Below are 24,012 nucleotides of genomic sequence, written 5' to 3'. Positions count from 1 at the left end.
ATTAGAAGATTTAAAATGTTTCTTACAGGATCAATTGGCAAACACCCACTCTACCAGAAACAGACCCGTTTTTGAACCTTTGAATGAGGAAATTTCTTTCCCTGAAATAGAGATGGAAAAAAACTTCCCTATAGCTCAGTTAACAGACTGCTTCTCTCGTATAGTGCAAATCTTGACTGAATTTAATCCCCAAAACCCTTCCCCTGCAATCCCGGTTTCTCATGTTCCTTTTCCTACAGAAAACCAAATTCCAGCCAAAAGGGAATCTTGTCATCCTAGAAAAACCTGTCCTTGTCAAACTGACCCACAGGTACAAAACTCAACTAGAGGCCTGTTTCCTCTAAGAGAAGTACCTGAAATAGGACGGAATGGAGATGTGGTGACTTTAAGACACAGGGTACCGTTTACTCCCCAAGAAATAAATGAATTTACACAAAATATCCCCACATATGAACAAGATCCCTTTCTAGTAACAAAAAAGATGGGAGACATATTTTTTCAGTATAATCCATCTTACAAGGACGCTGAGAACTTGTTACAGGCTTTTTTAACTGAACGTGAAAAAAATAAAATAATTGCTCATGCCAACAAAACCCTGGGGCTTAATGCAGCACATTGGCCATCTAGTGTCCATGGCAGAAAAGCCTCAAGATGATCTCTTGGACACTCCCTTAAACAACTCAGATCTGATCTTATTTACTGATGGTTCTTCTTTTATGAGAGATGGCATACGCTACACTGGCGCTGCTGTAGTCACAGAATTTGCCACTGAGTGGTCAGCTTTGCTGCCCTCTAATATTAGCGCTCAAGGGGCAAAACTCATAGCTCTGAAACATGCCTGTATAATTGCCAAGGGAAAAAAGGCAACAATTTATAAGGATTCTAGATATGCTTTTGGCATTTGTCACTCAGTCGGGATGCTATGGCTCCAGAGAGGATTTTTAACCTCAGCTGGAAAATCCATAGCTAATGCAGAAATTATTAATGAAGGTCTTTCTGCTCTCAAACTGCCTGAAGCCCTAGCTGTAGTTCATTGCTCTGCCCCTACAGGTGGCTCTGACCCTGTCTCTAGAGGAAATGACCGAGCAGATGCCGCTGCAAAGCTAGCAGCCATAGAAGGACCTGGATTAATTTTGACATTAACAACCACTGATGATTTAAATTTATCACTTGCCTATAATGAAAAGGAAGTGGAAAAATGGAAACAAAAATTTAAAGCAAAACAGATTAATGGAGTGTGGGTATTATCTGAAGGGAAACCCCTGCTCCCTAGAAGTTTCTATCACCAAATTTGCCAATCTGTGCATAAAAATGGTCACTTTGGTACCCAGGGCATCGTGGACTCTGTTAAGAGAGTATGGATAGCCCCCGGTATAACTACCATAGCCTCTAAAGTGTGTTCAGCCTGCTCTATCTGCCAAGCATATAACCAACACACCTTTCGTGGAAAAGCTTTCGGTGGGCGTCCTCTGGCTTACACACCTTTTGAGCACCTACAGATATATTTCATAGCAATGCCAAAGGCCGGACATTATAAATTTTGTCTAGTCATAGTAGATCAACTGACCAGATGGCCGGAAGCATTTCCTGCAACCCGAGCCACGGTGGCTTTTGTTGCTAAGGTGCTTTTAAAAGAAATTCCTCGTTTTGGCCTGTCAGCACGTATTGATTCCGAAAGAGGAAGTCATTTTACTGATTCTGTCTTAAACCAAATATATTCTTGCTTGGAGATAACTCCCAAATTCCATGTTCCATATCATCCCCAGAGCTCAGGCCAAATTGAAAGGATGAATAAAGAACTTAAAACTATGATTGGAAAATTATGCACTGAGACCCATTTAAAATGGCCTGAAATTCTCCCTCTGGCCCTATTTTATCTTAGAAGCAGGCCTAGAGGAGACTTACATATTTCACCATTTGAGATGCTTTTTGGACATCCGCCTATACAGGCTAAGCCTTTCTCCCTGGCATATACCTCACTATTAGGGGGAGATACTACTATTGCTTCCTATATACAGGAATTACAGCATAAACTGTGTGAACTTCATGAATCTGGAGCTGCAGTACAAGCCGGACCACTAGACTTTTCACTTCACGACCTGAACCCAGGAGACAAGGTGTGTATTAAAAATTTCCAGTGTACTGGAGCAACTCAGCCTTCGTAGGAAGGACCATTCCAAATATTGTTAACTACTCCAACATCTATAAAGGTTGTAGAAAAGGACTCTTGGATTCATTGCTCACATGTAAAGAGAGCATTTTCTGCTGAGACTGATTGACTGTATCCTATCACATCCATTGACAAGTGGATGCTGTTTTTTCAAAAACACATTGAATTCCTGATTTTTTCTTCTCTTTCCCTTATTTTTTTATTATTGCTTTTCTTTTGAATATTTGAATTTTTTCCCTTTCCTCATTTCTTGTACAAAAGGTACATACAATTTTTTTTTCTCTCTCTCTCTGCAGTAATATAAGTTTAAATATACATACCCAAACAGCTTTAGACTGTGGGAACCTGCCATTTATTGATAAAATGTTATGGGACTATGATTAATATTTGTGTCTGATTCCAGGAAATGGGATAAAAACAAGGAGCACAGACTTTACCTGAATAGTGCCAAAAGAGCACACAGGAAATACTAATGTGGACTCGAGGTTGCGACGCTTGACATATGTTAAGTCATAGGACTTCCTTGTATCTACACTCTTTATGAAGTACTCATACAAGTACAAAAATTTGACTATTATGCTGGCTCCCTATATCCTTGAGAATGAAAAAAGTCAGACCAGGGAATGACTCTTCCCTATCAAAATAAAATTCTAGTTCCTTTCCTTCTTGTAATATGACAACTTACTGTAGTCTTGGCTGCAAGTGGGTAAGTGAAATATTACTGCATTCTGTCCTACAGACTTGTGGGATAGAGATTACTGTAAATTGGAACTTTACAAGGGCCCATTATGAAGTTATTCTGGTTTACTCAACATTTTATACATAGATTTTGGTATTTTGATTCTGATTTTGAATTTTTTTCTTCCCTTTCTCCCAAAAGTTTAACTTTCTTCCATATTTTCCCTTTATATATTTTTGTTTTTTGTTTGTTTTGTTTTTATTGTTTTTGAATTCTTTTAATAACTGACTCATATACCCCCATAACTCAACAATGCATCCTGAGCTGAACTGGATTTTTTTAACACCCACTTCAGGGGAGATTGTATTTTAATAAAACTCCAAGATTTTGAAAAGGTTTTTTTGTTTGAGAAACATCTTCAAGGAAGAAGCTTGCTAACTCCTAAATCCAGAGAATGAACTGTTGCTGAAAGATGCCAGAAAACCTACATTACATCAAGATCAAGAATGAACCTTGGGGTGTGGTTGCTTGAACTGAAGGTTGATTGAATTTATTTTGAATGTACACTCTTCTGCCAAAGGGGACTGCCCCCTAATTGGCTTTTGTCAATTTGCCCAGCAAAACATTGGTTTTGCTATCTCTCTCCATCTCTCCTATTTTTCCCTTATCTCTAAGTATTGTAATTTCATAGCTAGTATGTTTACAAGACCCATCGGAGAGGTTAGCCTTCCTTGGGCCTCAGGGGGGATTGTGAATTTCAAAACTACTCAACCCTGTTCAAACCATTCTTTAGAGGATGGGATTTGGCTATTTCCTGATCAATAACAATGGAGATACTTGGAATGACAGTATCAGGTCTTGGAAACTACAATCTCCACCCTACTCAGGGTAACAGGATTTAGGAAGGGCTGCAGCAAAGCTCAAGATTTAATTATTTGAGAATATGACCTTCAACAGACATGTGCAAAGGGGACAGACCTCTGGGCGGTCCTGGGTTAAGCTAGAGCTACCATTGGCACAGGAGAGACACAGGAAGTAAGGTAGAGGATAGCTGAGGAGTCTGGGGACTTCCTGTGTGGAGGAAAGGAGGTTGTTGGAGGCTGGTGCTTGGAGTGGAGGCCCTCAGATTGTTTCTCCATTTTGGTCACGTGAGTGATAGGGACTGATCTCTTTTCTTTGCCTCGGCTATCCAAGGCCTTGGGCCTTTGGCCCAGCTTCTCTCCCCTTTCCCTTTCAATCAATCTCTCTCTCTCTCTCTCTCTCTCTCTCTCTCTCTCTCTCTCTCTCTCTCTCTCTCTAATACCTTTCTTCCTCCTGTTAGTAATTAAAGAAAACTCCACTTGCTGACTTGAGTTTTCATTTAGGAATTACATAGCTGAATTCCTTGGCGACCTTAAATTAATATATATCAGTCTTTTAAAGTGATTTCCATATCACAGTTTGACATCTCATATTCTGTGATTCTGGGCAGTGGATAGAATGTCAAATCTGGAGTCAGGAAGACTTTCCTAAGTTCAAATCTGGCCTCAAATACTTATTAGCTGTGTGACTATGGGCAAGTCACTTAGTCCCATTTCCTCTATAAAATGTACTGGAGGAAACAACAAACCACACCAGTATTTCTGTAAGAAAATCCCAAGTGGAGTCACAAAGAGTCAGACAAGACTGAAATTAAAGACAACAATATATGCCAGGAATTGTGCTAAGCTAAGGGGTTATAAAAAAGAGGCAAAAGGGGGCAGCTGGGTAGCTCAGTGGATTGAGAACCAGGCCTAGAGATGGGAGGTCCTAGGTTCAAATCCGGCCTCAGCCACTTCCTAGCTGTGTGACCCTGGGCAAGTCACTTGACCCCCATTGCCTAGCCCTTACCACTCTTCTGCCTTGGAGCCAATACACAGTATTGACTCCAAGATGGAAGGTAAGGGTTTAATAAAAAAAAAAAAGAGGCAAAAGAAAGTCTGTGTACTCAAGAAGCTTATAGGTCTGACAAATGTCATTTCTCCTCCTTCCCCCCAAGACACACACATACTTAATAAACTCCAGTGGCTCTCCATTACCTTTGGATCAAATATACTCATCTGTCTAACATTTAAAACTTGTTACTTGTGTATAGTCAATGTTAGAGGAATTGTAGGAAAGCAAGCACACTGGTGCATTATTGGGGGAGCTGTGGATAAGTATAACCACTTAAGAAAGCAATTTGGAATGATGCAAATAAAGTGACTATACCCTTTTACCAGAGATTCCACTACCAGGCTCATAACCCAAAGAGGGTGTTGATAAGAAATCTCCATATACACCAAAATTCTTATAGCAGTAGGTTTTCTGATAGCAAAGTATTAGAAACAAAGAAGATGCACCCTGATTGGGGAACAGCTAAACAAATTATGGTACATGAATGTAACATTACTGTGCTGTAAGAAATTATAAATATGAATACAGAGAAGTATAGAAAGATTCACATAAACTACAAAGCCAAAAAGCCCCAAAATATACAAATGATAGCAATATAAACAAAAGAACCACACATTCACACACATACACCCATACGATCAAAAGTGAATGATGTACAATTATAAAGAATAATTATGCCTTGAAAAAAAATATGAGAAAACATCCCTACTTGACTCCTCTGCAGAGGTGAAAGGACCACAAGTCTTAGACACTATATATATTTTCAGACTTTTTTGATGTATAGGTTATTTATGCTCATCCCCCCCCCTTTTTTTTAAATTTTCCCCTTTAAAATATTATTTGTTATATAGGATAGCTCTCTGAGAGGGAAAAGAAACTGAAGGAAAACTATGGTGATATATTAAAAAAAAAGACTCAATAAAAACTTCTTTAAAAAATTAAGCTCTTCACCCCCTACTCCCCTTCCTTCTTTCCAGCCTTTTTACACATTACTCCCTTCCACACTCTGGCCATCAAGTCTTCTTGCTATTCTTCATATACATCACTTCAGTCCCATCTCCAAACCTTTGCTGTCCCCCATGCCTAGCATGCCGTCCCTTTCATCTAGGATGCTTAGAGTCTCTGGCTTGCTTCCAGACTCACCTAAAGTGCCACTGTCTTCAGGAAGCTTTTCTAGAACCCTCCATATACTAGTGCCTCCCACCAAAGTGGATCTTTCTTGATGTACATGTTGTCTCCCAAATTAGAACGCAAATTCCTTGAAGGTAGGGATTGGTTTTACTTTTCCTTTGTATTCCTAGCATGAAGCAACATATCCCACACATAGTGGGCACTTAATAAGTGCTTGCTGATTGCCTGATTATAACTGTACATGTTGTCTCTCTCCCAATAGAATATGACCTTGATGAAAAAAGGGTTTACTTCATTTCTGAAATAAAATATTTGTAAAGTGCTTAAAGTTAGTGCCCAGCACATGGGAAAAGCTACATAAATGCTAGCTCTTATTCTACAAGTTATATTATTGTTTTTGTATCCCCAGTGCTTAATACCATAGGTGCTTAATAAATGCTTGTCAATTGAGGGGCTGGAGAGTGGGGCCTGTGAGGCGTGGAAGGTGTGCTGCCTCCCTGGCACCCCAGACCTGTTTTGCACGTCGATCATGCGCTTAGCATAGGAGTAGCCGAAGTTGCTCTCGTGTGGGGGTCCATTGTGAATCTGAGTGTAGCGGTAGGAAAAGGGAGAGAAAAGAGAAAGAGATCCTTGAGACCCAAATGGAGGGACCTGAGAGTCCCACACCTCCACCTGCCCCTTCTGCCCATCCCTCTCCCCTCCTTCCTTCAAGCACCAAGGGCAGGGCCCCTTACCATGGTCTCATCGATGGGGTAGGTGGTCTTGTCAGGAAAGATGCAGGTGGAAAGGCAGGAGATCACTTTCCGTGCGCCCATCTCATAGGCTGAGTGCAGGACATTGTCATTGATCTGAATGTTCTTCCTCTGGGGAGACAAGGGACAGAACCTGACTTCCCTTCCTTGCAACAGTCATCTGTGATCTCTCTTTCCTCCTCAGTCCCCTGCCACCCCATCCAATCAATTGCCAATTCCTTTTCAATGAACCTCGAAAAAATACCTCCCATCCATCCCCTATTCTCCTTGTTCCCTATCACCACTTTTCAGTCTAGTAAGAGCCCACCTGATTATTTTAAGATTTTTAACTGGTTCTCCTGCATCTAGTCCCTATTCCTCTAATCTATTTTGCACAGGGTACTCCCTACCCAAATTTTTAAACCCTTACCTTCCATCTTGGAATCAATACTATGTATTGGTTCCAAGGCAGAAGAGCAGTAAGGGCTAGGCAAGGGGGGTTAAGTGACTTGCCCAGGATCACATAGCTAGGAAGTCCTGGGGCCACATTTGAACGCAGGACCGCCTGTCTCCAGGCCTGACTCTATCCCCTGAATCACATAGCTGTCCTTACCCAAATAATTTTAAAGTATAGATTTGACTGTGTCACTCCTCTGCCCCAAAACTTTAAATGGCTCCCTTATTGGCTTGAGGATAAAATTCAAACTTCTCACTTTTATGGGTGAAATAATATGGGTGCCCATTATCTCCCTAATCTTGCCACTTACTACTCCCTTCATGCTCTGTGTTCCAGGCACCAACTGAGGTTCCCTCATCTCTTCTGCCCTCTCCTGCCTCTATGCATTCATGTAGGCTGGCTTCTCACAAAAGAAACCAAGGAAGATACTGAGGCACAATTAAGGGTCTTTTAAAATCTTTATTTCTTTTTTTGTTCATCCAGGTGTTCTTAGTTTTTGTGAATATTCATCCATTTTATTTGAGATTTTAATTCTGTTGGCATATGACATGGCATAGTCCCAAAGAGAGGGAAGGATTTGCTCAACGTCACAAAGATGCCCTCCAATGTCTTCTTGGCTATTCTGCTCCACCAGGTTTAGACCACTCCTAACTCAGAGCTCTTCACCTCTTAAACCATCCAGCCTAACTTTCCTCCCTATACAGGAAACTCTCCCTATAGGCTCTTTGCCCAAATACCTCCAGGAGAAAGGGCATACTTACTTCTTGCTGGCCAAACTGTTCCTGTTGCAGTTAGCTCTGACAGTCAACCCCATGCCTAACCCAAGTATTTTATCATGCTGAGCCCAAATCCATTCAATCTAATCCCAAGGTTATTTTGAAGGTTCCTTCCGACTCTGAGACTGCACTCTCCCTTGGTTTAGGGAGGAAGGTTGTCTCAATTCAACGTGACAAATATTTATTAAGTGTCTACAATGTGCAAGAGGTAGGTAGTGGATCGAGTACAGGGCCTGGAGTCAGGAAAGCTCATCTTCCTGAGTTCAAATCTGGCCTCGGCCTCTTACCAGCTATATGGCCTCGGGCAAGTCACCTAAACCCGTTTGCCTCAGTTTCCTCATTTGTAAAATGAGCTGAAGAAGGAAATGGCAAACCACTCCAGTGTCTTTGCCAAGTAAACTCCAAATGAGATCATGAAGTTGGACATGACTGAAACAACTAAATAATAACTACTATGTGCAAGGTTCTGGGTTGGGTGCTGGGGATAAAAAGACAAAAATGAAACAGCCCTTGCCCTCAAGGCATTTATATTCTCTCTCCTCAGCATGAGGGCAGGATCATGTCTCCCTCATTAGAAGCCCCCAGATAATGCCCTTCCCCCTAAAGAAGGCCTCTTGAATGGAGGCTGTTAACCACCCAGGCTGCTAAGAGCAGGCAGGAAGATGGAAGAATAAGAAGATACTAAAGGGGAGAATGGAGCCCAGGCAGGGGGAACCCAGAGCATCATCTGCCTAATGCCAAACTATCCCCCTACCTCCCCTGTGGAGAAGGGCCTGGCTGGACTAGATGATCCCTGAGGTTCCTTCCAACTCTTGAGTTTTCTATGATTCTATGATGGTGGGAGGGAAAAGTCTGGAGTTTTCTCTTTAGTTAGAAAGGACCTCAGAGATCATATGGTCTCAAAGAAGAACCCGAGGAACAAACTGAGGCCAAGGGAGGGGGTTGTTTGAATCATCTATTTCTTTTTCTATTAATTTGGATATTTTTCATTTTTGTGGATATTCATCCATTTCATTAAAGTCTTTTGACTCCAATGGCATATAACTGGACATAACCCTGGTGAGGGAAAGAGTTTACCCAAGAACACAATGACAATCAGTAGGACAGGCTGGATTTGAATCTGACTCTGAATTCAGTGCTCTTCCATTATATTCTAAGGAGAAACTAAGGGATATATGAGGGCCAGGCTTAGCCTCACCAAGACATAACAGGCAGAGCAACATTTCTCAAGGCCTGATACACCATACCTCCAGTTGTACTTCCTGGAGGAGTTTGGCTAAAGATCCTCCCAAAGGTCCCTTCTCACCCACAATCGACTTCTAATTTTGAACTTCTAAGTCATACAATTTCAAGCTAGATGGAGTCTTAGAAGTATTTCCTCCCCACTACCACCATGTAAGGCCCTCAGTTAATACATGCTAAATGGATGCACTAAATTCTGGGCCCAAACACAATGCCCTGCTAGGAAGAGAAGCAGGGAAACTCAGAAGAGAACCCAGGGCTGGACATAAGAACACCTGAGTTCTAGTCCTGGTTTTCCCTCTAACTTACTAAGTGACTATTAAGATGTCCTTTTTTCTCTCTGGGCCTTGGTTTCCCTCTCTGTAAATGATGAAATTAGATCAGATGACCCCTAAGGCTCTTCCCAGCCTTGAAAGTTTTTATTCTAAGCTCACTCCTGGCTCTAACATTCTATGATTTTTAACTGAAAACCTATGATTCACTTGTAAAATTCCCCTGGGTAAATACACCCTAGGACTTGGAGAGATGAATGTGATCTGTTGAGGGGTCCACTCTTGAAGCAGAAAGGTATTCTGAACTGAAAAGAGAAAGGCAAAGATGACTGATTTCTATTTGCAGAGTTTAGCTCAAATTCTAGCCTAAGCCTTTATCAGAGGGGCAGCAAAATAATACTGGGCGGAGAGGCAGGAGGCCAAGATCTTGGGTCAGCTCTATCGAAGACTTGCTCTGTAACTTCGAACTAGTTACTTTCTCTGGGCCCAAGTTTCTTCTTCAGTAAAATGAAGAGATTGAACAGATCAATGTTTCTTATTGTGGTTCAGTTACATTTCTTATCTCTGCCTGTCTCTCTGTCTGTCTATCTATCTGTCTGTCTGTTTGTTATCTGTCTATCTCTCTCTATCCCTCTATCTATGTATCTAACTCTCTGTGGGTCTATCTCTCTGTCTACCTCTCCCTTTCTCTCTCTCTCTACCTGTCTGTCTGTCTTCTAGCTATCTATCTCTCCCTATCTCTCTATCTATCTCTGTCTATTTCTCTCTTTCTATCTATCTGTCTATCTCTCTATTGAAGGGATTACTAGGAACTTAATACCAGGAGAAAAATGATGTCACACTGGATCTTATGGCCAAAGCAAGGATTTGGCAAAAAACAAAATATTATCATAAAAGCATTTTCTTGTTGTGACAATATCAGAAATCTCAAGAGTTGATGAGTCCTGACCTTCTACCTATAAGAAAGAATTGGTGGGCAATCCAAATTCCATCCAAATCCAAAGGCCATCCTTTGCAGTACTGGCTACATAAACAATTGACCTTCTGCCTCTTCTAAAAGTGTTTACATTAGCATTAAGATTCCCAGTTAGCATTTCAAACATCCTTGGATTTAGCATATCAAACATCTTTAACAGCAATAAGGACCTTACAAGTTATGAGCTTCCACAGATAGTCAATATCTCTCAGCCTCAGGGCACCTCATCATATCCCCTAGACTGGCTTCTAGTTATCTTCCCCCTCCCCATCCTCCTTATCTCTAGTCATGTAGCCATGAATTTATGAGCTCTACTTATAATAAAGATTTTGGGCAAACTTATGTTTAATCTGGACTTTGTATCCTGAAAGAACTCCTTTGTATTAGCTTCCCCTCACCTGTCACAGACCTGCAAACATCATGTATTAATGTGTAATGACTTTTCCTAATAAATACCTCAAGCTAGAACATCAGCTCCAGCGCTCTGCTCAGACCCTTCCTTTGTCTTCTCATTTCTTTCATGCTGAATTGCCCTCTTGGTCAGGAACCCAGCCTGGGCCTGATTTTGTGGGCCATGATCTCTGTCTGTCTGTCTTTGTTTTTGTCTCTGGCTGTCTATTTATCTATCTATCAATTCATATATATATATAATTCTGTTCATATATATATATAAGTCTGTTCACAATTCATATATATATATATATGACTGTATAACTATGTATACATACTTCTGTGTGTGTCTTAACTATTTCAATTTAATTAGTTTATTTTGTAATCCTCTGAATTTCATTTTGGGCATTTAAAAACATCCTGAACTAGGAGAACAATGAATACAATGACAATAACATGGTAAAAACAAAAAACTTGAAAAGAATTAGAGGCTCTGATTAGCTTAGTGGCCAGCTACCATTCCCAATAACGGGTCATGAAATATGCTCCCTGGTTCCTGACAGGGAGGTGAAGGACTCTGAGGGCAGATTGAGATACAGATACTTTTTGGATATAGCCAGTGTGGAAGTTTATTTTGCCTGATTATTCACATATGTAACAGGTGCTTAGTTTTTCCTTCATTCTCATTTGAGGGGAGAAGAGTTTGGGGTGAGAAGGTAGATTTTTGCTAATTTAAAATATATATGTATATATAGCCAAAAAAAGTCCACAATCTGAAAAAGGTCAAGAACCTCTGGGTTAAAGGGTCTCTATAGGGGTCTGAGTCTATACTTGTATCTCCCATTTCCACAGGACTTTAATGTGTACAAAGCACTTGCTCACAATGACCCTAGAATGCGTAGAGAGCTCTTGAAAGAGGCCTAGCAGAAGTCAGGTGGAAGCAGATGCCCTAGAGGCCACATGCACTCAAGCTTTCCCTCAATTGTTAGAGCCTTCAGAAGTGCCACGTCACCATTAGTAAGGACTGAGGTGGACTCAAGTTTCCTCACCTACACAAAGAAGGATTGAACTAGATGTCTAAGGACCCTTCTAAGTCCAAATCTGTAATCCTATCGCTTTATTAAAGTGTTCTGCACATAGTAGGTGTCTAAGAAGTATTGGCTGAATGGAATTGCACCCTCCATGTTAGTTTTCAATTATATGTATGTATGCATGCACACACACACACACACACGGAAGTAAGCATAAAATCTTTTAAAAGATACCAGCCTCCTCAAAACTCTGCAACAAGTCCCTAAATCTTTGGTTGTGTCATATTCTTCCTCCCAGCCTCCAGGAACCCTGAGCAGTTAGTCCTTAGGAAGGGCTTAATGCTTGAGTAATTCTACACAGGAATGAATCCTACCTCCTGAGAAGTTCCAGGATAGCACCTCAAGAAACTGGGGGAGAAAGAAGAAGTGAACTGAGAGGAGAAGGAATCACCTTGTTGGGTTTTTCTCATCTCCAAGCTCCATAGACAGGAGTCTTCCTTACCCAGAAGTCCAGATTATACTTGATGTTCCGGAAGAGGCCACCCACCATGGCTGCCAAATGGATAACATGTGTAGGCCGGTGCTTCTCAAACAGGGCTCGAGTCTGGGCTGTGTCCCTGGCAGGGATAGAGGCAAATCATACCCTGACTCAACAGACTTACATATAATTTGCATACTATGTGCAAAGCAGAGGGAGCTAAGAATCATACAGTAAAAAATGTGCATGCCAATTAACTTAGCTGTTAGTACTCTAAAACTAACTCTTGTGCATTGATTGGTCAATGGTGGAATGGTCAGAATACTGTTCCTGTAGTAGAAAAAATGCAATATATTAATCCTGATCTTGTTATAAACAAACATAGAAGACAGAAGGCAATTGCAGCTAAATGGAAAGATGGCTCACAGGTTGGCACACGATGTGTGACTCTGGACTAGTGTCAATGCTAAGTCACTCCGCCAACTTCAGTTTCCTTCTCTATATGAGTCTTTTGGACTCGCTGGTGTCTAAGGTCTTCTCTAGTCACAAATCTATGACCTTAAGAAAGGCATGAGAAGAGTTGGTGTTATCATGTGCCCAAAAGCAACAAATACCATTTTATCATCTTGCATTGTAGGGTTTGTGATAAGTATTTGCAAAGAGACCACCATGAACATAATTATAAACTTATACTCCAAGATTTGTGGCAGAGGACAAAGAGAAATTCTAAGAAACTGATAAAACCCCTCAATACACAATTTGTTGCTCAGCAACTTTAATGGAAATGTAGGAACAGGTTTGGAGGGTGAAGGACTTGTAATCTAGAATAAGGAAAGAAACAAGAACAAAAGACTTGCAGACTAACAGAAACCATGTCAATATGTCTCAAATTCTTTCTTTGAGAGAAGAATCAGAAAGACTCTGAATGTTAGCGAAGTAGATAGGTGGTACCGTAGATTAGCGCCAGACTTGGAGTCAGGAGGACCGGAGTCCAAATCCTGCCTCAGATACTTAGCCGTGTAACTCTGAACAAAGCACTTTACTCCCCTTGGTCTTGGTTACCCAATATTTTAAAAGTGAATAATAGTACCAAACATAGAGTTGTGGTGAGGATCAGATGAGATGATATAGATAGAAAGATAGATAGATATGTATACAAACACATCTATATAAAACTATAAAACTGCAAACCTTAAAGTACAATATAAATGATAGCTATTATTATTATGACAAACACCAAACAGCCCCATAAAACTTTATGGTAATTATAGGCAATAGCTTATTAGCGATTTGGGAGTGTCATTCCTTCTATGTTGGGAGATTGATTTGCATAGTATATAAAGGACAGGGAAGATACTGAAAGTTCTGGGAGGGAAAAATCTCAGGCCTTATTAATACTGGAAAAAAAAAAGGCACCTGAGAGGTCATCATCACCAACCCCATAAGCTGCCCCGGTCAAGAGAACCTGCCTGCCTGCAATGCTTTCCATAACGTCTGGTCTCTACCTCTATCCTTTCATTAATCCTGTATAAAAATGTGTCTACATTTAAAATTTTTGAAATTGCAAATGACAGTCCTCTGCCCTGAACCTAAATGCTGACATTACTTGCTAGAAAATGTAAATACACGTGCACACATAGCTTTACTGGTAAACTAGAGCCTTTCCCCCTTTAATATTAATATCCTTGTGGTTTCCTGTCCCACCTCCTCTCCCAATTGAGGTCAGACTCCAAGGGAAAAGCTGTGTAACTCCTTAGAATAAAGGTTCTTTTGTTCTCCCTTAAGAAGCAAGCCTCAAGGTCATTTTCTTTGGCTTTGGTCAAGTGAGTTAACAACAAAAAACTCCTTAGGATTCTGTAACTGTTTTCTGTTCACTAATGCAATTTACTACAACTTCATCATTTTGCCTCATATCTCTAAACTGTAGGGAAAATTTCTCCCTATTTCTAAGACTGTGATGATGCTCAGCTTAGCCTAGATGCAACATTTTCTCAGTGGTCCCCTACTTCTTACAAATGACAGATTTCTATATCTTTTTTTTTAAACCCTTACCTTCCATCTTGGAGTCAATACTGTGTATTGGCTCCAAGGTAGAAGAGTGGTAAGGGCTAGGCATGGGGATTAAGTGACTTGCCCAGGGTCACACAGCTAGGAAGGGTCTGAGGCTAGATTTGAACCCAGGACCTCCCTCTCTAGGCCTGGCTCTCAATCCACTGAGCCACCCAGCTGTCCCCCACCCCCACCCCAGATTTCTATATCTTAAACAGAAATAAGGATAGGCTAGCTGATCCCATTCTCACCACCCTATTCTGCCTATCACTGCCACAGAATGCAAGGGATCTAGAAAACTGAAATATGCTTCAGAGAAAACTCCCTCTCCCTCTTAATTTTTTTAAATTTAAAATTTTTTTTCAAACCTTTACCTTCTGTCTTAGAATCAATACCAAGTGTGTTGCCCAGGGTCTCACAGCTAAAAAGTATGAGGTCAAGTTTGAACCCAGGACTTCCCATCTCTAGGCCTGGATCTGAATCCACTGAGCCACCACTGCACTCTCCCTTTTTAATAGGAACAATGTGTGGGCCTTGTTGAGAGGTTGAGAATTTAAGCTGATTCCTAGCCCCCTCCCCAGCTATTTTGGGTTCTTAAGCCAGAGGATAACACAAATGATAATATGCTCTCTTCTCCCAACCTCAATTGGTCTGAGCCAAGAGGACTTTTGTTGCCAAGAGAGCTGGCAGAAAGCTATTTGTAGTGCTTCAACCTTTGCAGAGACTCCTGGGGGAGGATATTTAGAGAAGTACTACCCTTTCCCTTTACCAATTTCTTTCTCCAACTAGCCAATCTGACTGTGAAACTTCTATAATCTTGGCTAGCAAGTGAGGACCCAATTCAAGTCAGACCTGAAGAGCACCTCATCTTATTGCTATCTGCCTTCTCTCCTGGGTATGATGGTTAGTTCATTGCAAAATCATTTATTTATGGGGTTACAACTGCTAAATATAAGAAATAATGTAAAAAGGGAAATCTGATTAATGCTACTCTTCCATTGTTTCCTATGAATTCCAAGAGTAACCTGGACTCACTGGGGAAAAGGAGGGCACGAAAGCATTTGCTTACTTGTCTATCTAAATAAAAAATTTATGATGATCATGCAGATAGGCATCAAGAGCATCACAGATGTTGGTATTGTTGGGAACAGTCAATTTTTCACAAGTATTTTTCATCATGAACCACATCTTTGCCATCATAAAACTGATTGAAAGATCTCATTGTATTTATTGCTTACTGATTATAAGAAGCCTTGGATTTGCAGTCTCAAAGGCTCTCTTCCCACAAGGTCATTGGTATATAGATCAAAATTATGTCAGATTTCATGAAAGACATAACAGATATGACCTTGTTTGACAAAAATAATCACTGCCATTAGCCAAGTCATAAAACAAGGAGACATTTGCTTACCAGATGTTCATTCATCACAGTCACAGAGGAATTCTGGTGCAGAGTCCAAGTTAAAGAAGGATTCCCAATACTTGGTGAGAGGCTCCTGTTTGCAGATGACATCATACTGGTTGTATCAAGCCCTACTATACTGCCAAGCCTCCTAGATGAAGTTTGGAACTACTCAAAGGAATCTATCCTAACCTTCCACACAGGCAAAGTCAGGAGGGTGCATATGAAGAATGCCTACAGTCTAGACGATGACATACAACCTAGAGTCTATTCTTCAGAATATCCATGAATTTTATAATAAATCTACTTATCAATTTGACTAGGTCATGACAAATAAGCCAGTGCAAATAAAAAACCAGCTTTATTATTCTCAGTGTATTATTCTCCACCAGCAGTCGATGGGGAATATGTTATTCACAATTTAGCTTGAGAAATTTATTCTTGACATCAAATAAAGAAAAATGACAATTAAATGCAAGTGGCCATACAAAGAAAAATAGCATACTTGTTCAAAGAAAATGTGTATCATTTGTTACAGGAGATAAGGGATTTCTTTGCTTAGTATAGCTAGTTTCACTAAATCAAAGACAACTGCCTGTCAGGCCAGTCAAGAAAGGACTCTGGAACCCTCCACCTTCAGCAACTAAGTTTTTTTATACAGATAAGTAGGGAAAAGGAGACACTGAAGGTCGCCACTGCTGTAGCTGGTTTTGTCAATAATTGAATAAATGGTTAACGTAGAACAAAATTGAGTTGCTTATGTTTTTCCACAAATTCACTCTTAACTACACACACGTGTGTGTGTATGAGAGAGAGAGAGAGAGAGAGAGAGAGAGAGAGAGAGAGAAAGCAACAGAGACAGAGAATGCAAATGGACAAGAGTTGGGCCCATAATTCAGTAGGAGGAGAAAGGTGGGCCTAACAGTTTCAAGGATCCCAAGCTTTTCCCTGAAATGAGGATCTCACTTTTAATGCCAATATCATAGCATCCTTTAGTATGTTTGTGACTCAACAACCACACAAGTGGTAACTATACAGCTTTTGAAAAACTGAAACTGATTATCACAAAGGTATATGATTGTAATGGAATACTATTATATAGAAATGACAAACAGGATGATCATTTAAAAAGAAAACCCTGGAAAGACTTATATGAAATTAGCAGAACTAGGAGAAGGTTGTACACAGTAACAGCAATAAAGATGCCAAAGACAAGGCAAGGCATATGCTAGGTGTAAGTGGGCTGTAACTCCTAACAAATAAAGAACTATGATAATGAATTAAAATAATGGATAAAATCCAAATCAATGTATAATCTGAAAAAAAAAAGGATGGTCTGGTGGCAAAAGCCACCTTTGGATATCCTGTGTATTCCCCCAATATCTCTATGTTATCAGGAGAAAGAGAAGGTATCCAGTGAGTAACTTATGGCCATTCATGGACCAAAGTTACATGGGATGGGCAAGCAGGGATGGGGTATAATCTGTGTCATGGGTGGGGGAAGTGGGAATCCATATTGATGAGATCACAGATCCATTGGAGTATGAATTATATGGGGTCAGAAGAGAAGAGAGGGTCAGAGAAACAAGGACAAGTCTACAAATAAGTATGATACAAAGTAGAAAGTAATGGGAATGATATGATACTAGAAACTCCAGGAAAATATGAGGTAGAGGAATTCATTTTTATCAGGGAAGAGTTTGTGAAGAAGGTAGCATCTGGGCATGACCTTGAAAGAATAATATGGGCTTAAACAGCCAGAGATGAGGAGAAAATGCACTCTAAGGACAGAGGAATGGCCTGAGGCAAGTCACAAGACAAGAAAGAGGAGAGGATGGTTTCCAGGGACTGGCTTTGAAATAGAATGTGTTAGAGGCAGTAAATCCTGGAGACTTTAGACTAGAACCAGACTGCAGAACCTTCAAGGCTGGGATAAGGAGGCTCTATTTTACCCCCTAGGCAAAGAGAAATCACAAAAGGGTATGGAGTAGTAAAATAGCACAATCGGGCCTGCATCTCAAAAAACTTACTTTGTTAGCTATATGAAACCTGGAGTTGGAAGGAAGTTTGTATAATTTCACAGAGGAGAGAACAGAGAATATCCAAGGGCACCAGTAAGGGAGGGGCGAATCTAGGACTAAAGAAAGGCCAAAGGCTCTGACAGCTGTCTTCAAGCTTCTGAAAGGGAGAAGAAGGATCAGACATGTCCTTTCTGGCCCCAAAAGGAAGAACTAGAAATGATGAGCTACAAAGGGGCAAATTTAGGCTTTATATAAGAAAAAGAATCTCCCAACTGTTTAGAGCTGTCTCAAAACTAATTGAGCTATCTTGGGAAGTAGTAAATCCACCTTCTTTGGAGTCTATAGGCTGAGGCTGGGTGACTACTTGTTAGGTAAGATGTAGAAGGGATTCTGGATCAGGCACAAGTTGGACTAGATGGCCTCTGAGGTACCTTCCAGCTCTGAGATAGATAGTATGGCAGGTAGGGAGGATGTTGTTGTAGTTGGGATATCCCATCACAATCCATCTTTGCACCAAAGAAGGTTTTAGAAGCCCAGGCTGTAAAAAATAGATTTGAATCCAGGACTTCAATCCCCAGAAGCCCTTGCTCCACTTCCCCAGAATGCTTTGTAATCTCACTGAAAACCTCACCTGGGCCGAGAATGAGATGGGGTATTTAACCTGATTGCAAAGACTTTTGTGTCTCTTTTCTTCCCCGTTTTCCACTTGCAAGCAGATGTGGCTCTTTTCATAATGTAGGTGAGGTTGTGTCTAGGCCTCTCTCTCTGGCCTAGACACTTGCTTTCTTATTCTGTCTTTTCTTTAATCCTTAACCTTTAATAAACCTCATAAAAATATAATACTCCTTGCAGAGAGAAACTAATTTCTATCTTGCCTCAGCTTCCCAAAATTTTAATCTTTATAGTTTGGCGTAACCACTTCGGGAAAACGAAATATCTCAATCTTCTGATTCTTTTCTCTACTAAGCTTTAATAGCTAGTGCCTAGAAATTTTTTTGATCCACGTTTCTCTGGCCAATGTTTTTTACCCTTGCAAAGCTGCTGCTCGTTCCAGCCATTAGATAGCTCACAGGCTCGCTCCAGACCTGCTGCGTTTGCCGCCCACCTGGCCCCTGGCTGCTAAGTTCTGCCTACCACCACCATCCACTTCGGATGGCCGCTTCTCCCTGCCTGCATGCGTCCTTGTCAGCAGCCCCGCTCCAGACCTGTTGGCAGATTGCAGCTTGGCTGCCCATTCCAGCTCCTGGCCCTGCTTGCTTGCGTTCCTGTTGTTCCTGGCCTACCCTGGTGCTCTCTCTAGCTCACCCGATCCTTGTTCAACCCAGATCCTTGGAGCAGATCGCTCAGGATTCATTTCTACCAGCTGGTAACTATTGGCCACATGGGCGGATCGGAATGTAGGAGGGGAGAGAGAAAAGGGAGAGGAAAAGAAGAAAGGTTTTTCCAAACAGGAACTTAAAAAGCAATGGGCTATTTAAAAGGATACCTTTTGACTGTTCTGGTAATTTTATTGACTTCACCTGCATGTCAGGGAAAAGATTCAACTTTAACTTTGAAGTTGCAAATGGGTGGCTCAGCGAACTGAGAGCCAGGCCTAAAGACATGCAGTCCTGGGTTAAAATCTGGCCTCAGATACTTCCCAGCTGTGGGGCCCTGGATGGGTCCCTTAACCCTTAGCTTAGCTCTTACCACTCTGCCTTCCAACAATAGACATTTAAATGGATAATAACCTAAAGAACTTTAAAGACTGGAGGTTATATATTTTAAGGCATTTCAGACTCCAATGATTTATAAAAATTTCTGTATTTCTATTTCATTTTCCTGATTGTTTTGTTTAAGATATAACTTTGTGATTTTAAGTTCATATGTTACTGGATTCAATATTATTCTGTTATACTGTTCATTTAATGTACTGAGTTAACTACTGTTAAATTCTGTTGTTTTTCCCCTATAACTGTGCTGAACAAATATTATTAAATAAGCCCATATATGAAAAAAACAGTTTTTCTATTTTTGCCTTTGTAAATTGTCACATAGAGGATAGATGGACTTCATCAGAACTGGTTACAATTGCTACAACAACCTTTGGAAATTTTAATGTGCTAAATATCTCAACTGATTTTAAGGGTTTTTTAAATATGATTTTTGTAATTTTTTTTTAACAATCTCTGGTTATTTTTGCCTGCCCCTAACACGAGGTGTAAGGCCAATTCTAGCTGAAGTGAAATACATTTTATAACCCCTAACCTTCCCGCATTTCTAAATATGTGAATGGAAGTTGGGGCAGTTAATCTCAGGGCATGTATCCCTAAAAAAAAGCCTCCAAAAAAGGAGCACCCCTTTATTTATACTCTTCAGCTCACTATTTAATTTTCACCAGAATGATATATAGATTTCTTGATTATGTTCTAAACCCAAAATGAGTTTTACTTTGTTTAAAAATATGTTTATTACCAAGGTTGAAAGATTGCTACATTTGTAAAAATTGTGACAAATATCCATCAATTCATAGGTTTTAAAAATGCCATACAGCAACTTACGTGAAATATGATAGTGTGTTTGTTTGCTATTGTAATTAATTGGGCTATTGAGAATTTTGGGGATACTGATACCTACATATTTGTACTACTGCTAAACTCATTTGCTTGGATCATGGCCAGATATTGAAGAGAAAATGGATCTCATTTTTGGTGAGAAAGCCTTGTTATTTTATATTTTCTTAGCTGACACAGAGTGTCAATGATGATAAGCTATATTTTTGAATTTTTAAAGCTCTTTTATTATTATATTTTTCTTGCATGTGCAATATACTATTTTTTCTCTCTTTTTTATATTTGAAGCACATTTCACCAGTATAAAGATTTTCTTTAACTTTTTGATTTTGCAGTACTATAAGTTTAAAATACATTTGCTAATGCATGCCCTAAAAAACTTGTGACTATAAAAATGATGCCACTAATTATTTTAAAAAAAATTATGGGACTTTGCTTAATGATTCTGTCTGATTCCAGGACAAGATATACACACAAGAGCCATTGCACAGAGCCAAAGAAAAGCCAATCCAGGATGGATTGATGCACTTCTAAGCCAATACAAAGGTCTTGAACCTAGTGTGAAGACTCGAGGTTACTGTGTTTAACATTGTTACGACATAGGCTTTCCTTGTGTCCACACTCACTCTGAAATTACTCACAGATGAGTATCTCCACCTTGGCTCCTATAATCTGGTCCCCTTTTCTGTCTTTCATAGTGTGGTACCTTTCTGTAGTCCTGGCTATTGACTGGGTAAATGCATCATTGCTTAGATAATTTTGATTGGGCACTGATTCAAGGACCTGTTATAGATTTATTTTTCTTTTTACTTGGAATTTTTACACATAAGACTTTGATAGTCTATATTTTCATCCAGAAATTTTTCTTTTTTCTTTTGATTTTCTGATATCTTTTTAATATCTCTTGCCAATTGATTCATATATTCATGGCTGAGGCAGCCATGCATCCCTAAACGATCGTGTATTTTTCAATCACCCACAACACGGGGAAATGTAAAAAAATATTATTTAAATTGCAAAGTTTAAATTCTTTTTGAGAAGAATTTTAGGTAAAGAAAGATGCTACCTCTGAATCCAGAAACTGAACTGTTGAAGATACCATGAAGAAGCCTCCAGACCACAAGTGCACAAAAATGAACTTTGGGTGTACAAGTGCACAAAAATGAACTTTGGGTGTAGTTGATTGAACATTTATTTGTATGTATACTTTCATGCCAAAGGGGACTGCCCCCTAACTGACTTTTTGTCAATGCGACCAGCAATTATTAGTTTTGTTTTTTTCCCCCCTCTTATCCTCACATTATTGTAATCTTTAAGTTGATTATGTTTTCATGATCCTTTTGGGGAAAAAATTAATTTTTTCCAAAAATGATCACACGGAGAAATATAAAAAATAGATTTGAATCCAGGACTTCAATCCCCAGAAGCCCTTGCTCCACTTCCCCAGAATGCTTTGTAATCTCACTGAAAACCTCACCTGGGCCGAGAACGAGATGGGGTATTTAACCTGATTGCAAAGGCTTTTGTGTCTTTTTTCTTCCCTGTTTTCCGCTTGCAAGCAGATGTGGCTCTTTTCATAATGTAGGTGAGGTTGTGTCTAGGCCTCTCTCTCTCTCTCTCTCTCTCTCTCTGGCCTAGACACTTGCTTTCTTATTCTGTCTTTTCTTTAATCCTTAACCTTTAATAAACCTCATAAAAATATAATACTCCTTGCAGAGAGAAACTAATTTCTATCTTGCCTCAGCTTCCCAAAATTTTAATCTTTATAAGGCCAAGAATGGTAGCATGTGGTAGGGTACTCCATGCCTAGGTGAGACAGGTCCTATGCTGGTGATTTAGAGAACACTTCTCATCCTTGTTCTCTCTACAGCAATGGACACTGCTGATACTTCCATTCCTTCCCGAATACTCTCCCCTCTAGGCTTTCAATGTGCTGCCCTCTCCTGGTTCTCCCCTTATCTGTCTGCCCACTCCTCATCTTCATCCAGGTCATGCTCATTCATTAACTACTATGTCCTGGGTCCCCTTCCCTTTTCCCTCTAGACCTGTGTTTGTTGGCAAAGTCATGGCACAGGTGCCAGGCCAGCCCTGTGGGGGTAGGGGGTGGGGGGAGGGTTCCTTCATTCCTCTTCTCCATAATGTCCAATGACATTTTTTGCATACCCTGCCCCTCTGCCTAGCTACCCTCCCTCCACTGTCTAGGTTAATGTGCAGGGATCACAGACAGCTTGAAGTTGAGCTTGGGCATATTGACCTCAAAAACATTCACCAATGCTGCTCTAGACTATCTTTCTTGGTGATTTCATCAACCCCATGACTTAAATTGCCATCTCTATGCAGAAGATTCTCACATCTAATTTTCTAGACCTAATCTCTAGCATATTTCCTTTTTTAAAAATAATATTTTATTTTTTTCCTCAATTACATGAAAAAAAACACAAATTTTTAACTTGCCCATTTTTAAAAGTTTGAGCCAAATTCTCACCATCCCTCTTTCTGCTTCCCTCTTCCTGAGACAATAGGCAATCTGATAGAGATTTTACATGTGTAAGAGCAACATGTGAATAACTAGGGACATGCAAGAAAAATACAAAGTAGATGGAAGTTGCTGTTCATCAAGCACACCTTTCTGTTTCCTACTATCTCAGATTTTTGCACTAGTTGTCTCCATGCCTGGAAGGCCCTGCATAATCACTTCCTCCTCTTGACTTCATCTCAAGTCCTTCCTTTTGCCAGAGGCCTTTCTTAGTCCCTTCCAGCCAATAATGTCTTCACTCTGAGATTCACATGTTGTCTCTCCCATTGGAATGTGAGATCTTGGAAGGGCAGAGGTTGTTTTTTGCCTTTCTTTATCCCAGCACTTAGCTTTGCACCTAGTAAAGCCCTGAATAAATGACCGATAGACTGTATAAGTAAGGGTTCAGAGACACGTGGCTATGTGGTGGCCTGGGAGAAGGAGAGAAAAAGTCTGGCAGGGAAGTACCAAAGGGGATAGTTGCTGAGCTGCCAGGTGCAGCTAGGACAATTAAGGGTGGAGCAATAAAGGTCTGGCTTTCTTAGCATAAGGTGGGGGACCAGGATGTTTATTCAGGCAGAAAGTAGACAGGTTGGCCTTACTGGGTCCTGGGCCTAACCCTTTCTTAACTCACTCCAGTTTAATAAACTCAAACCTACTGGTTGGAAAGAGGGGACTCACTTACGTTAGGTCTGCATCCTTAGAAGAGACAAATATCCACTGTTCCCCAGGCTGGCTGGCACCATCAGCCACTGCTGTCTGTATGGCCTTCCCTACCAGGCCAGAGCCCCCAGTGACCAGGATCCGAGTAACCTCTGATGAATCTGCCATACCTGCTGCACCTATGGGGACAAGGGACACAAACAATATAGGAAAGGTTGGGCCCTGCCCCTTACCTGCCCCAAAGGAGAAAATATTATTTGTAATAAATAAATTATCATAGAGTAATAATCACTCATCATTATAGAATCTTTTTCATATATTGGCTCATTTGATCCAGGAACTGGAGGCCTTCATTTGATCTTTGCAACAACCTTTTTAAATTAGTGAAATTATTATCTCACTTTACAGATGAGGAAATTCAGGCAAACAGTAGTTGAGCAACTTTCCCTTGATCACGAAGCTAGAAAGTGTCTGAGGCTGGATTTGAGTTTGAGTCTTCCTGACTCAAGGCCCGCACTCATCTACTGGACCACCAAGTTGCCAAGGGAAATCAGGGCTCAGAA

The 24,012-nt window shown here is 40.4% G+C and overlaps 1 protein-coding gene across 2 annotated transcripts in view; it reads right to left on the bottom strand.

Annotated features, from left to right (window-relative positions):
* GFUS (GDP-L-fucose synthase) overlaps positions 1-24,012 on the bottom strand; it is a 39,614-nt gene that overhangs the window by 10,233 nt on the left and 5,369 nt on the right. For both annotated transcript variants that reach the window (XM_007488818.2, XM_056822926.1), the window contains exons 2-5: positions 23,472-23,628; positions 12,272-12,386; positions 6,629-6,757; positions 6,406-6,479 (exon numbers count right to left, since the gene is read on the bottom strand). In XM_007488818.2, coding sequence (XP_007488880.1) covers positions 6,406-6,479; positions 6,629-6,757; positions 12,272-12,386; positions 23,472-23,617 — 464 coding nt within the window. In that variant the 5' untranslated portion in view covers positions 23,618-23,628. The remainder of the gene's footprint in view (positions 1-6,405; positions 6,480-6,628; positions 6,758-12,271; positions 12,387-23,471; positions 23,629-24,012) is intronic.

Source organism: Monodelphis domestica, chromosome 3 (assembly GCF_027887165.1).
Source record: "Monodelphis domestica isolate mMonDom1 chromosome 3, mMonDom1.pri, whole genome shotgun sequence".
NCBI lineage: Eukaryota > Metazoa > Chordata > Mammalia > Didelphimorphia > Didelphidae > Monodelphis > Monodelphis domestica.
Note: the sequence above shows the minus strand (reverse complement) of the source record. Positions and strands in the feature narration are given on the sequence as shown.